Source organism: Chroicocephalus ridibundus, chromosome 1 (assembly GCF_963924245.1).
Source record: "Chroicocephalus ridibundus chromosome 1, bChrRid1.1, whole genome shotgun sequence".
Classification (NCBI taxonomy): Eukaryota; Metazoa; Chordata; class Aves; order Charadriiformes; family Laridae; genus Chroicocephalus; species Chroicocephalus ridibundus.
Window position 1 is genome coordinate 76,029,478 of NC_086284.1, and position 12,320 is coordinate 76,041,797.

Below are 12,320 nucleotides of genomic sequence, written 5' to 3' on the forward strand. Positions count from 1 at the left end.
GCATTAGGAAAAAGCGTGGGCTGGAGAGAAAAAATATCGTGACACATGGCAGAGCTAAAAGAACAGATTTTAACTTAAGACAAAAACATATAGACACATTAAATTTTAAAAAGGCTATTGATTTAGAAAGGAAGGGTGGACTACATCAACATTTGTCCTTCATTGCAAGAGCTATCGTTAAAGCCTCAGTTCTGCAGTATTATTCCAGTTTATCTATTAATATATTTTGGTCAATAACTAAACACTGTAACCTCAACAAGACAAAGTATGCTCCTACTTGCAACTTTCTTGTTGATGAAGACTAAATGTGATGTAGACCATAGTACCATGAAGACCTCATCCCTGAAGAGATGCATACGTAACACAGGTAGGATCCTGATGACTAATTCTGCACACAAGTAAATAAATTCCATTACATATAAGGAAGCTGATGTAAATACTTAATTTTTATGATCTCAAAGCATTATATTTATGACCTAAATCTCCCCAGATTCACACAGTGTTTAACGAGTATGAAGAGGCAGAATTCTCTTTTTTCGATCATATCTTCTTGAGCCTAAAGCATTTGTTGGACTGATACATCAAGAAAATGAAATGATCGGTCCTAGTCTAAATTGTAAATAAATTGGTAGATTTGATGTCTGCTTTTGCTGTGGAGCTCTCGTGTATTCTGCCTCACAAACATCAGATTTGCAGCTGAAGTAAAGCATGACAGGTCTAATGACATAAATGGACCTCTTTCAACTTTTGTTGACAGACCTATAGGTCCAAAACTGTGATTAACGCAAGACCCGTACATACAAATCCTTATCACAATCTATCATTCTTTTCTGCCAAGGGTAGTCTGTCTTCTGTCAAAATAGGCTAGTTGGAATAATTCTGGCCCTCTAATCCTCTTCAATACTGTTATACAACTATGAACAGATTTGTAATGGCTGCATGTTGCCATTTTATTTGTGGTTAAAAATAATAGTTTTCCACATGCTGATGTTCAAAATTTTTACTCTGAAACTTTCCTTACAGTTCTGGCTTATCTTATTATTTAGGCACAATAAGCCAAGTAGACATGAGTCAAAAACATTGTCTAAAATGCACAAATTCCATTGTGCTACTTCTGTGCAGGGCATTTGCTCTTGTCGGCCTGTGCTGGAAGGCACCGGGGGGCACAACATACAGTGCAAAGAGTGTCTTAGCAAAAAAGGCACGTGATGACGATGGATGCAACAAAACTGTGTATTTATATAAAATTACGACATAGCCCTGCTGGTTTAGCTTGCACAATTAAAGACACATCAGACAAAACAGAAGTGCGTTGCTTGTTAACCTCCATTCTGGGTTTATTATTCAGACAGATTCACTAAATTCAGGTTCATGCTTTTCACTCTAAGAGGTTTACATGATGAACCAGCTGTCAATAGACTCCTAAAGAGGATTGCAGCTCACATGTCATTGACGTGGCTGAGGAGGTAGAGTTGCTCCTATCACTCCTAGAAAGATTAGAGACAAAAGAATATTTAATGCCGCTTTTACTTTTGTATTTTCTAAGCAGCAGAGAAAATAAATTACGTAAGTCCACAAGAGTGGGTAGAGAAGTCACTGTGAAATATCTACCTACCCTATTCGAGGAAGTATTGTATTAATCGAGGATTAGACTTCTTACAATAAATTCATCAATAGCATAGCACTTCCTCATCAAAGAGCAAGTGCAATGTCCTGCCAGACACACCAGTTCAATATAACAGCCAGTTATATTGAAGCGCTTTCATACCCCACCATTGCCAGAGCTTCACTTCAGGCAAGGGAGTCCTTTCAAAAACTCTGCTCAAGTATTCCAGGGAATGAATGGCAGATGGACTGTGTTTACCGTCCTTACCAACTAGCGTGGAAAAGGGAGTACTTCAGAATGTGTGAGCAAAACCTTCAGCCTTTCACAGCTGCTTCTGAATGATGCTAATTCACAGATAGTACTGAGTCAGTATCCTGCTGCATTTCTGAAAACTGTGGGTTACTGTAACTGCCAATCTGTTTTCTATCTCACCCTGCCCAAAAGAAATCATATAAGAATGTGCAAAGGGAAAAAAACCAAACCAAACCAAAACAAAACAACCCAAACCTGAGTGCATTAGTTCTGAACCTACTCAGTTCTGACTGAGCTGGCTCCAGCTCACTGTGCTGTCCTTGACTTAGCTCCGACCTGCTGCGGACAGAGCTCGTCGTGGTCTCTGACTTCTGCTGGTCCATTAGCACAATTATTGCAGGTTGCCCCTGCAGTCCCATTAGTACCTATCAAGCAGAGAATTGCTTGCTTGGTCACTGTCTGTAAGCATTTTGGTGACTCATTTATCAGCTTTTGCTGTATTTCAGAGAGTAAATCACTTGAGCTCCTTACGGATAGCAGATTTTAAAAAAAGCCATATGATTTGCCAGACTACAGACTGTGACCCTATTTTTTTTTAATTCACTGGCTAATTTCTTCCATCTGCATTAATCTATTTTTCCATCAACTACATTCAATTTAACATGAACTTCAGTTCTTAAATGTATGACCACCGCTATCCTGGAAAATTTTGTTGTGGCCGAGGAGTGATTTCCAGTGCTTCTAACACAACAGGACAAACCACTCTCTGATGCTAATTAATTCTAATGGAAGAGGCATTTAAAGTGTTGGGCAGACTGAAGCACATCTTTATCACCAAGTAGAACTATGCTCTAAAACACCTGCTCCAAACAGTAAGCTACAGAAAAGAAAAAATAAAAAGAAAGGAAGGACAGGTTTTTTTCTGTACCCCTTTTAGGCCGGGATTGTTTGATTTTTTTGAGGCGTTATGGCCATCCACGTTTTTATCTTGTCGACATGCCTTATTTTCATTTGTAAGATCAAGCTGTAAGTACTCGCCAGTTCAAGGCGATCAGCGTCAGCAAGGAGTGCCATTAACTCGGCTGGCTCGCTTCAAGGTTTGGGGCTGACGGTTTCATACTCTTGTGTTAACTGCAGCTTTGGCTGGAGCTGGGATTTTTTTTACCCTAACTGAGGAATGACTGCATCAGAGTCTGGCTTACAACCACGACATTAACTTGCTTTTATCTAATTCACTCCATAGCTCACTGCCCCCGGGTCTCGCTCTGTGTTTCACACTGCATTTCAGCTTCAACCTGTGTCCCTCTGTAGTCACATGGAAGGGTTTCCGTTCATCCTGCTCACTATTCCTACTGCCTCTGCATTTTATTGATAACTCTCCTTCCAGACACTGCTCCTTCCACCAGTGTCTCAGAGTTCTCTCTACCTCCTCCATGCTCAGCAGCTGCTCTCCAGTAGCCTGGGCAGAGGCTGAGGTGTATTTTTTGGCAAATACTCAGTATGAACTAAGCTACCCAAGCTCTCATCTGACTACCCTGGCTGCCAGGAAAGACAATATCCTGCAAACCCTTCCTCTCCTCTTCCTTCAGGCCCTTATATTTTCAACAAAATAATAGTCACTGGAAGAAGAAGCAAGAGGAGGAGATAAGATAAACAATGCTGATTATCAGGAAATGTACTTGGAAAATAAAATACCTGAGTTATAGTTGCTCTTTCAATTGATGTTTCATTATTTAGAGAGAGAAAGGGATAAACTGAAAGAGCAAAAACAAAAATAAGAGTGCCTTGGAGCCTAGTGGCCCATACACTTACTCAAGAGCGAGGAGGTGTGTGTTTACTATCCCTCAGCCAGGGTGGGAATTGTACATCCACCTCCGAAATCTCATATAAAGTAATTAATCAGGGCATCTACAGTAAAAAAAGCCACACCAGCATTACTTCTTTTTTGATTGGACTGTGAAACCAAACTGTCCTTTTCCTGTACTCTGTCCTTTTTTTTCCTTCTGTGCTCTGATAAGCTCATGGGCTCCTGCCCCACCTCAGGTTCACAGAGGTCCGACCCTTAAAGCCAAATAGTCAAACTGACTGTGAAACATCAGCTTCCTCTCCATGATGCTCTTTCTCAACTATTTTCAGATTCATTTTCAGGTTTTGTCTTGCTCAGTCCATCAACTGCAGGGCCTGGCCCTGTAGAAAATTTGCCATGCAGATGATTTGCAGCCCAACAGCAGTGGCTGCCTATTCACATGTCCAGCTGACGCAGCAATACATGCAAGGGCCCTGGATTTCCAATGCTTTGTTTTTCTTCTCCCCAGTCACTATCAGCAAAGACAGAACTGTTCTTCCCCACAAAAAGCTTTTGCACACCTATGTGGCAGAAAATTGGGAACAGAACTGAATTCTTAATAATTAGTATCGGTTGACTACCTGCTAGGGCAATGTTCTGGTTCCCACAAATTGTTTAGTATGTCAGAGCTGCCACCCGCACATACGCACATCGGCCAGGAACGAACCACATGGGATAGTTTTTCAAAGAAAAAGCTTAATTGAGGGAAACTGAGCAACTGAGATATTCACTTCATCTTACACTGATAGCTACTCCTCATGTCATCTATCTAAGCCCCACGCGTGCCCTCCTGCTCAACTGTGACTGTCTCTGCGCAACGCATTTCTTTTCAGTGTCTGGCTGTCTGGTTGGCTTAACCCTTCAACCTTATAATGTAAAAAAATCATTGCTGACATTAAAAGCCTTCCTCCATTTAAATAGAGGTTTACATGAGGAAACAGCTGTCCAACCCCAAAGAGGATTGAAGCTTGTATGTTACTGGCATCTTTCCACAATTGGCCTAATGAAGACGAACCCCACGTAACCATATTATTAACCATTAGGAAGAGAGCAGCTGCTTGCAAAATTCAACAGTTTTGTGCAATATGTCACAGGGACTCAATTGAAACATTTGATCTTTGGAGGTTGGTACACTGCAAATTTTTCACTGAGTCCTGAGTTCAGTCTTTAGCCTGACAATGAGAAAAGTGTGACGCAGTTAAATAGTACCCCCTAATTCTTTCAGCAGAGCACTTTTAGAAACAAAAATTAATAGTGGGGGATTTTTGTTTACCAAAATGTCCTGCCAGAATCAAAAAGCATTTGAGTGGCGACATGGGAGTGCTATGGTTTTAGTCTGCCAGTGAAAAGACAGAAATTGTAGTACCTGACCAATCTGAGATATTGTGAATAATTATAAGAAATAAGCACTGAAATGATGAATAGTACACAGCAACAGAGAAATTAAATAATTCTGAATACAGGGAAATTTATCACGAGTGAGGTTTGTGTCTACATGTTTCATTAACAGCAAAACCTGTTAAAAACAGTCTTTTGCTAAACACACATCTTTTGCTCAAATGAAGCCAAACTCTCTCCTGAAGTTACGCCATGCAACCACATTTCTGTCTTCCTCCTGTTACCACTCCAAGAAGCTTTTTTGTAGGAAATGGGGAACAGCGAGTTAGAAGGGGGCAGCAGAACTTTCTGATAACTCGTTTATTTGCCTATTGTGCATAACGTTGTCTTTCTGTTACATTTCCTACTGTTCAAGCTAAAGGTTTCCTAGAGCTGCTTGTTGCTTCTTTTGAGTTTTTCAGGTTTTGAACATGATTTTGTGATGTAGTAGGGGCAACAGTAGGGAGCTGTAATCTGAGCTACACAGTTTGCTCATGGCAAGCTGTGTTGTGGCCACTTGCCCCCGTGTTAGCAACAAATGCTTGAGAGAGTATATTCAAATCCAAGTGAACCAAATTAAATCAATTAGTAAAGTCGTGACTTTAAAAATTCTTTAATATTATTTGTTCACTGCAGTCTCATAGCATTTAAAGACCCTCACGGATAATCAAAACTCAGAAACATTCACTACAGATAAGAAATGGAAAGAAAGCCAGAAGTGTCACCATTCAGGCAGCAAGCAAGGTCACCAGAAGCCACATGAGAATGATGAATGTGGCAGTTTGCTGTGAAGTCATCTGTCTGTCCTGGACTCTTGTCTAATGTTTATGTGATTGACATGAAAAACCAGAATGGTTGCTACACAAACATGCAATTATGATGTGAAAATAACCACTTTCCGTGTTTGACTGGTGAACAGAAGATGATCCCATTTTATTCTAATAGCCAAAGATTAAAATTAGTTTTAGGACACACAAAAAAAGTGTTTGGAATGTTTTGATTTCTTTTTTTCCTCAGTCTTTTTCCCCTGTCTGAAGAAGCTTTTAAATTGTCACATAAATTTTACTTATTTAGACAGTAACCATGTCTTCTTGACATCTAATTCTAAGTCTCATAAATGTCCTTTAAAAGTAGCAATACATCAACATAATTAAAAATCAAAATTGAGATTTATAATCCCTCACTGCTAAAGGCATAACTTCACTTTCATATTGACTTTTCGCTCTACAATGGCTTATCCTCTCTCAGCTTCTCAGGAAATACAATTGCAATCTTTCCGTTGTATTGCTGCAAACCGAAAATTCAATAGACATTTTTAACTCACTGACCTTCTCACTGCAAGTCACTACTGATCCTGGAACCGCAGATTCAGGGCAAAGGAAGAGTTGGATTTGGTTGATTGTTTTTACTTTTTCTTACATAAATGAGCATTAGGTAAGTGAAACTGAGAGACAGGAGAATTGCTGAGAGAAATAGTTTTGCCTGATGAAACACAAATTCAAGCAGATTCAAAAAAAAAAAAAGAGATTATTTTTTGTTATCCCAGAGATTAATCTTCTTAATGAGGCACAAAGATTAAAGAAAAAAAAACTTCCAAGGACTATCATATTAAATGACCAGCAAATTCCAGGGCCAAATTCATCCAAACATAACTTCGGTGGAGTAACACTGGGGCTTGGTTTCATCACCTTTCTTTCACAGTCTAATTTCACATGAAAAGTTCACAAAGTAACAAATGCACAACTGCCAGACTTTTTTGTTCCTAAGATAATGTTATTGTCTGAGCACTGAAATGAGGTACAGCCAGCAATTGCATCAAAGAAAGAAAGGGACCAAAAGGGCAACATGAAATGAATGCCACAGGGTCTAGTTACTTTATTACCTCCCTCTTCCACCACCTTCTACCACTTTTATATTCCAATGAATGCCCTCCTTTTTTCAGTAACATAGCTTTAAATAGCAACACAAGGTGACTGGTTACATGGGATTAAGAATTACTATTCATCTCATTTCTATAGATGGCCTTTGAGGCTCACTAACTCTTAAACCAAAAACAGCTGACTTCACCCCCTTCCTGTGGATCACAAAGGGGGATTTCAGATTTGTTTGACATAAAGCCATGCCGTTAGGCTTTTCCCATGGAAGTATATTGCTCACGAAAGGCTGGCAGGCTTATTTCAAGGGGAAGGATGCTCTGGAAAGACAAAGTCATTGGAGCGACCACTGTGGATGGTCCAGACGTCCTTATGCAGAGCTCAAAGAGCCTAAGGCAATACAGTAAAAGCTGTAGTCAGAAGGTATTGTTCTTCAATACACGAGGTAAATGAGAAGGCATTTTGACAGGCAGGCAGCCCAAGACAATAGGCTCACCAGCCACAAAATACCTACAGGATTGCTCTGCAGTCAAATGGAAATGTTCAGTCCAGAATAGGGTGGACATTTACCTTCCTGGGGAAAGGGCCCCAGTTAACTTAGGAACATGTTCTGAAAGGTAATTTTAGCAACCGAGATAAATCCCCTGTTCTGTTAAATAGATTCTTTCGAAAGTCTTGTCTCAGCGTATATTTGAACAATTTAGAGAACCTGGGAATCTTATCCCTGAAAGATAATTCAGCAATTTAAGTTAAGTAGATGCATTAAAACAAAACATACAGACATGCCAATGTAGTGAACCTCTTTACAGGGAAAAAAAAAAAAGATTTGGTCTCCTCTTTTTTTAATCATTAGTAGTTTTCTTTGCAAGCAAAAGAACAATTTACATTAAAAGCTAATTCTCATTCTAATGAAACTAATCAAACAACTCATGAATCTGCAAAGGTTTATCCATGTTTTTATCTGCATTCTGTTGAGTAGTCCAAATGATTTAAGGGTAATTACTCATACTGGAGGGGTCACACAGACCACATCAGTATTTTAACTGTGTCTAATATACGTTGGCTAAAATACATGCTAAGAAGAGCCAGATAAGATTCATCTCCACAAGAAAAAGAAAATCAATATTGGAGGACCAAGAGAGGTAAAGATCAACAAGGACAAATTTCAAGAGATCCTTTCCTGAGCCCTAATATATTACTGTAGAAGATTAGATACACGTTTGTCTGTAAGGGAGCATGGGGATGGCTCTGTAATTGTATATCTATTCCTAAATCATGCACAGTGACTACAGTTTCCTCAATAGGAAAATGGTGTTATGAAAAGACCTGGAGCTACTACTGCCCGCACTTGCAGGAAGGTGGGCTCACCCATGATTTAGTATTTTTCATCTCTGGCACCTGTGACCATGATTTCCAAACTGTGGTTCATAGGTTCACAGGAAGCTGCTTGTCACTTGTCACTGGTACACAAATTCCTACCATCCATTGGAAAATTACAGGAAGACGTTTAGCCAGAAAGCTGAGAGCTGGTCCATAAGAACACAATCATGGGGTTTGTTCCTGTACCAGAATCATTAGCAGTACAGTAAATAGCACTGGTAAACATACTCGTAGCAAGACATATACGTGAATTCACAAAAGAAAAACCTTACCTCCAGATGCACTCAGGCTTTCCCTTCCCCAGCCTGCCTCTCATCCTCACATATGCATCGTGCTTGCCATGTTCTTTCAAAACAAGACGATGTTAACTCACACCTGTCACATCCTGAAGAACTTTTACAAGACTTGATTCTGTCGGTAAAACTCTTAGTCAACACAACAAATCCTCAAATACTCCAAAAATCATTTCTAAAGGATTTACGTGGCTTTTGTGGTCAAGCTGTCAATTTCATTATTTTTTTAATATTTGGAAAGCACAGCTGTAATGATTTCCAGTTCTCACTCTGATGGAAATACTTTCAGATGCACATAAAACCTTGCCTTGGTTTGCTGTAGACTTCTAAGACACACACTGTAGATAAGTCAGGGGTGCAGGAGAGCTCATCCAGCTAGCCTGGCTCCCCTTTGCCCAGATCAGGGAACTTAACAAAATGCTCCAAAACTCCTTTGCTACCAGTAAAAACAGATTTCCTTCTAAATGAGATGCAGGGGCACAGGACAGACTCAGCCCTGCCCAGCAATTCAGGGATGTGACCAGCATGCCCAGGACTGTGGGGAGCCCCCAGGGCTGCACCTCTCACCCTACCTGAACAGCCGTGGAGAACCACACGAAGAGGAGGGAAGGAGACAAATAAAAAGAAAATTCTGTTCTTTGAATGAAAAGTCTAGCTGACTGCAGGTAAGACTTACCCAGGATTCTGATCTGCATTACACTCCTGGTCTACTTTAATTAAGCAATTAATTATTTTTTGAATTTTTATTTAATATTAACTAATTTTAGAATATCATCTGATTTTAACATTGAATCACCATTGAATCATTTAAGTGTTGAGTCACCATCCCTAGAGGCATTTAAAAGACATGTAGACATGGTGCTTAGGGACACGGTTTAGTGGTGGTTTTGGCAGTGTTAGGTTAGTGGTCAGACTCGATGATCTTAAAGGTCCCTTCCAACCTAGACAATTCTATGATTAAACTGCTTTGAAATCTACCATGTTTTTTCCTGACTTGTTGCAGCGCAACAAGAGCCTTCAGCATTGGGTTCTGGAAATTGTGCTGGCACTCTACTTCACCACTGCAGTGTAAGCCACGGTGCTCAATACAGACTTTCCCAGTCAGCATTTCAAGGCCTGTGCTCTGCAGGAGCTCAGATTAGGTACAGTATTGCTCTCGCTTTAGGCTCTGTCAAGTCACCTCTACAAATTCTCAAAACTATCCAAAAAAGGTTGACAGTCCACCCTGGCTGCCTTCCACATGCTGTGGTTGCTGCTGGTGCACACATCCTGATATCAAAGGGGTTTAACAAAGTGAACGTGTGAACAAGAAAGGTTTAAAAAGACACCTGCAATATTTTGGGGTCTATAAAATATTTCTAAACACTTAGAAAAAGAATTGCTGATGTTGTATATGTTGCAACAGGAAAGACTAGCACCCCTGCCCCCAAACTTGCACTTTTCCTGATGCAGGAGAGGATGCACATGGAGCACACACTCCTTGTACACCTGATATGTAAAGTGTCAGCTGTCACAGTCGCATTATTAATGCAATTTTAGTATTCCCAGTATTAGCTGTAATGATTCAGTTTACAGCCTTACGATGCATTTTTCTGAAAGAGGTGAGGGGTGGAACATTTTCATGTTCACCACTTTATCTCCGTGTGTTTTATGACACTTGGTGACACCAAGTAGGGAAGAAAAGCCCGGTGTCTGATCTTGAAAACACGGCAAAATTGGCCCATGGCTGCTATTAAAGCTGAGAGTAGTTCAGAAATCTGGTGATCCATGACACCCCATAGCAATTAAGACTGCTCTGGTGTCCCATTAAGCTTCCTCTTCTCTATGTGAGAGAAACAACGTTCACAATGAACACACGTATCTGGCCAGCAAGGAAATAAAAATTAATTTGCATTAGGAGAAAAAATATTCTGCTTGTCCTTATTCTTTACCTTCCCTGCATGGGGACAGAAGTGAAATCCTTCCCCAGAGCAATGCAGCCATCCTCCCCTATTGCTGGTTTTTCACAGGGGGCCTGTGGCTCTCCAAGACTCGCTACCATGCCATGATATTCTTTTAATAGCCGCAGCTCATTGCAACTTCTGCTCACTGGTTTGGCTGCCACCCTGGTTTGATGTAAAGACGCTTGATCCAGATCCATCTCTTGTTGTCTAGAAATTGTACTGTCATCTTTATTATCCAAGTACATCTGTCCCTGGGGGATGTTCTCCTAAAGAAAGTGAAAACAAATATATTAGGACTAAATTGAATTGATTCAATGTTTACTTCAGTACAAGCGTGTTAAAAATGCCAAGCAGAAGATTTCTTGTGCACCTTTGGATATTTCTCTTGTTGGTTTATTTCCACTAGGAGTAATTCCAACATTTTAAACCTCTCTGCAACTTCAAAATTAGCCATTATAAAACCCATTGAAATGCATAAAGAGATGGCTCTTCTACTTTTTCCATGTCTACCGTGATTTTCTCCTGCAAATTTCCCAGAAACTTGCACTGGTCTATCCAACAACATAAGCCAAAATCATCTCTGCATCAGAGGCACGAGAGCCACTGGTGCAGAACATCTTCCCAGCTTATAACAGCACTGTTTCACCATCATGACACGGCTTTTCTCTGGTGGCTGTGGTGGCAGCAGCTCCACCAAAGCCACCACTCTCCTTCCAGCCCACAGGCTCCACCAGAAAAACACTGTCGCCCTGAAGCTCTGCCGCAGCTGATGGCCCCTCGTTAAGCAGAGCAGGTACTCGAGCTTTATGAAGACAGTTGCCAGTGGCATTTATGAAATGTGAATCAAACCTTGATGAAAATTAGGTTCTATTATATGATTATTAACGGTGATTATAATAAAACTTAGTGCATAAAAGTCAAAAAGCTTTTATGCTCTCATCATTAAAATTCAGCGTGAAAAGTTATAAAAAACACTTCAGAATCCCACAAAGTGCACAAATCAGACACAAAGACTGAGTTAAAGATCAGCCTGTCTTAAATGCATGCTGTGGAGTCTAATCAGGGGAATATTTCAGCGTAAAGTGCCAAAGCCACTGCGGAGGACAGCAAGAGCTTGGGAAACGGGCCCGTCAGCCTCCAATGTCCCTGCAGTGGGGGAGAGCAGCGTTGTTGGAGCACATACTTACTCTTCCCTGTGGAGATCTCAGCACAGGACACGCAGGTAGACCTGCAGTGCTCTGGGGCAAAAATAGCACAGTAATAGGGAACAGGTTCTGCTTCCGTCCCAGCAGGAGAAATCACTAGAAATAGAAATAAAAAAAAAACAATGATGATTTTGTGCAGCTTTGAGCTCTCATGGCCTCGCAGGCTAGAAGGGAAAGGAGGCTCCTGAAAGAAGAGACTGAATATACAACTCACCACGAATGCAGATCCTGGCTCCAAGCAATCTAAATCAGAATTTCCCCAGCTGGCATTTCCTTTTCCAGTCCTGCATTTATTTTTCTTTCTATTCCCAATGCCCTTAGTTCTCATATCCTAATCTTCTTCACCTGTCCTTACAAGTAGATGGATTAACTTGACTCTTCCCATCATTACACAGTAGCTGGAGTACTGCATCTAGTCCTGGTCCCCACAATTCAAAAAAGATGCAGACAGACTGGGGGAGTCCAAAGCAGGGCCATGAAGACGATCAAAGGGCTGGAGAACCTGCCCCGTGAGGAAAGACTGAAGGACTTAGGTCTTTTCTCC

At 40.7% G+C, this 12,320-nt stretch overlaps 1 protein-coding gene across 1 annotated transcript in view; it reads right to left on the minus strand.

The window, feature by feature from the left end:
• The window catches only part of OCA2 (OCA2 melanosomal transmembrane protein), a 174,277-nt gene extending 162,502 nt beyond the window's left edge, over positions 1 to 11,775 (minus strand). Inside the window, exons 1-2 of the mRNA XM_063349476.1 lie at positions 11,759 to 11,775; positions 10,560 to 10,837 (exon numbers count right to left, since the gene is read on the minus strand). Coding sequence (XP_063205546.1) covers positions 10,560 to 10,816 — 257 coding nt within the window. The 5' untranslated portion in view covers positions 10,817 to 10,837; positions 11,759 to 11,775. The remainder of the gene's footprint in view (positions 1 to 10,559; positions 10,838 to 11,758) is intronic.
• Between the last annotated feature and the right edge of the window lie 545 nt (positions 11,776 to 12,320).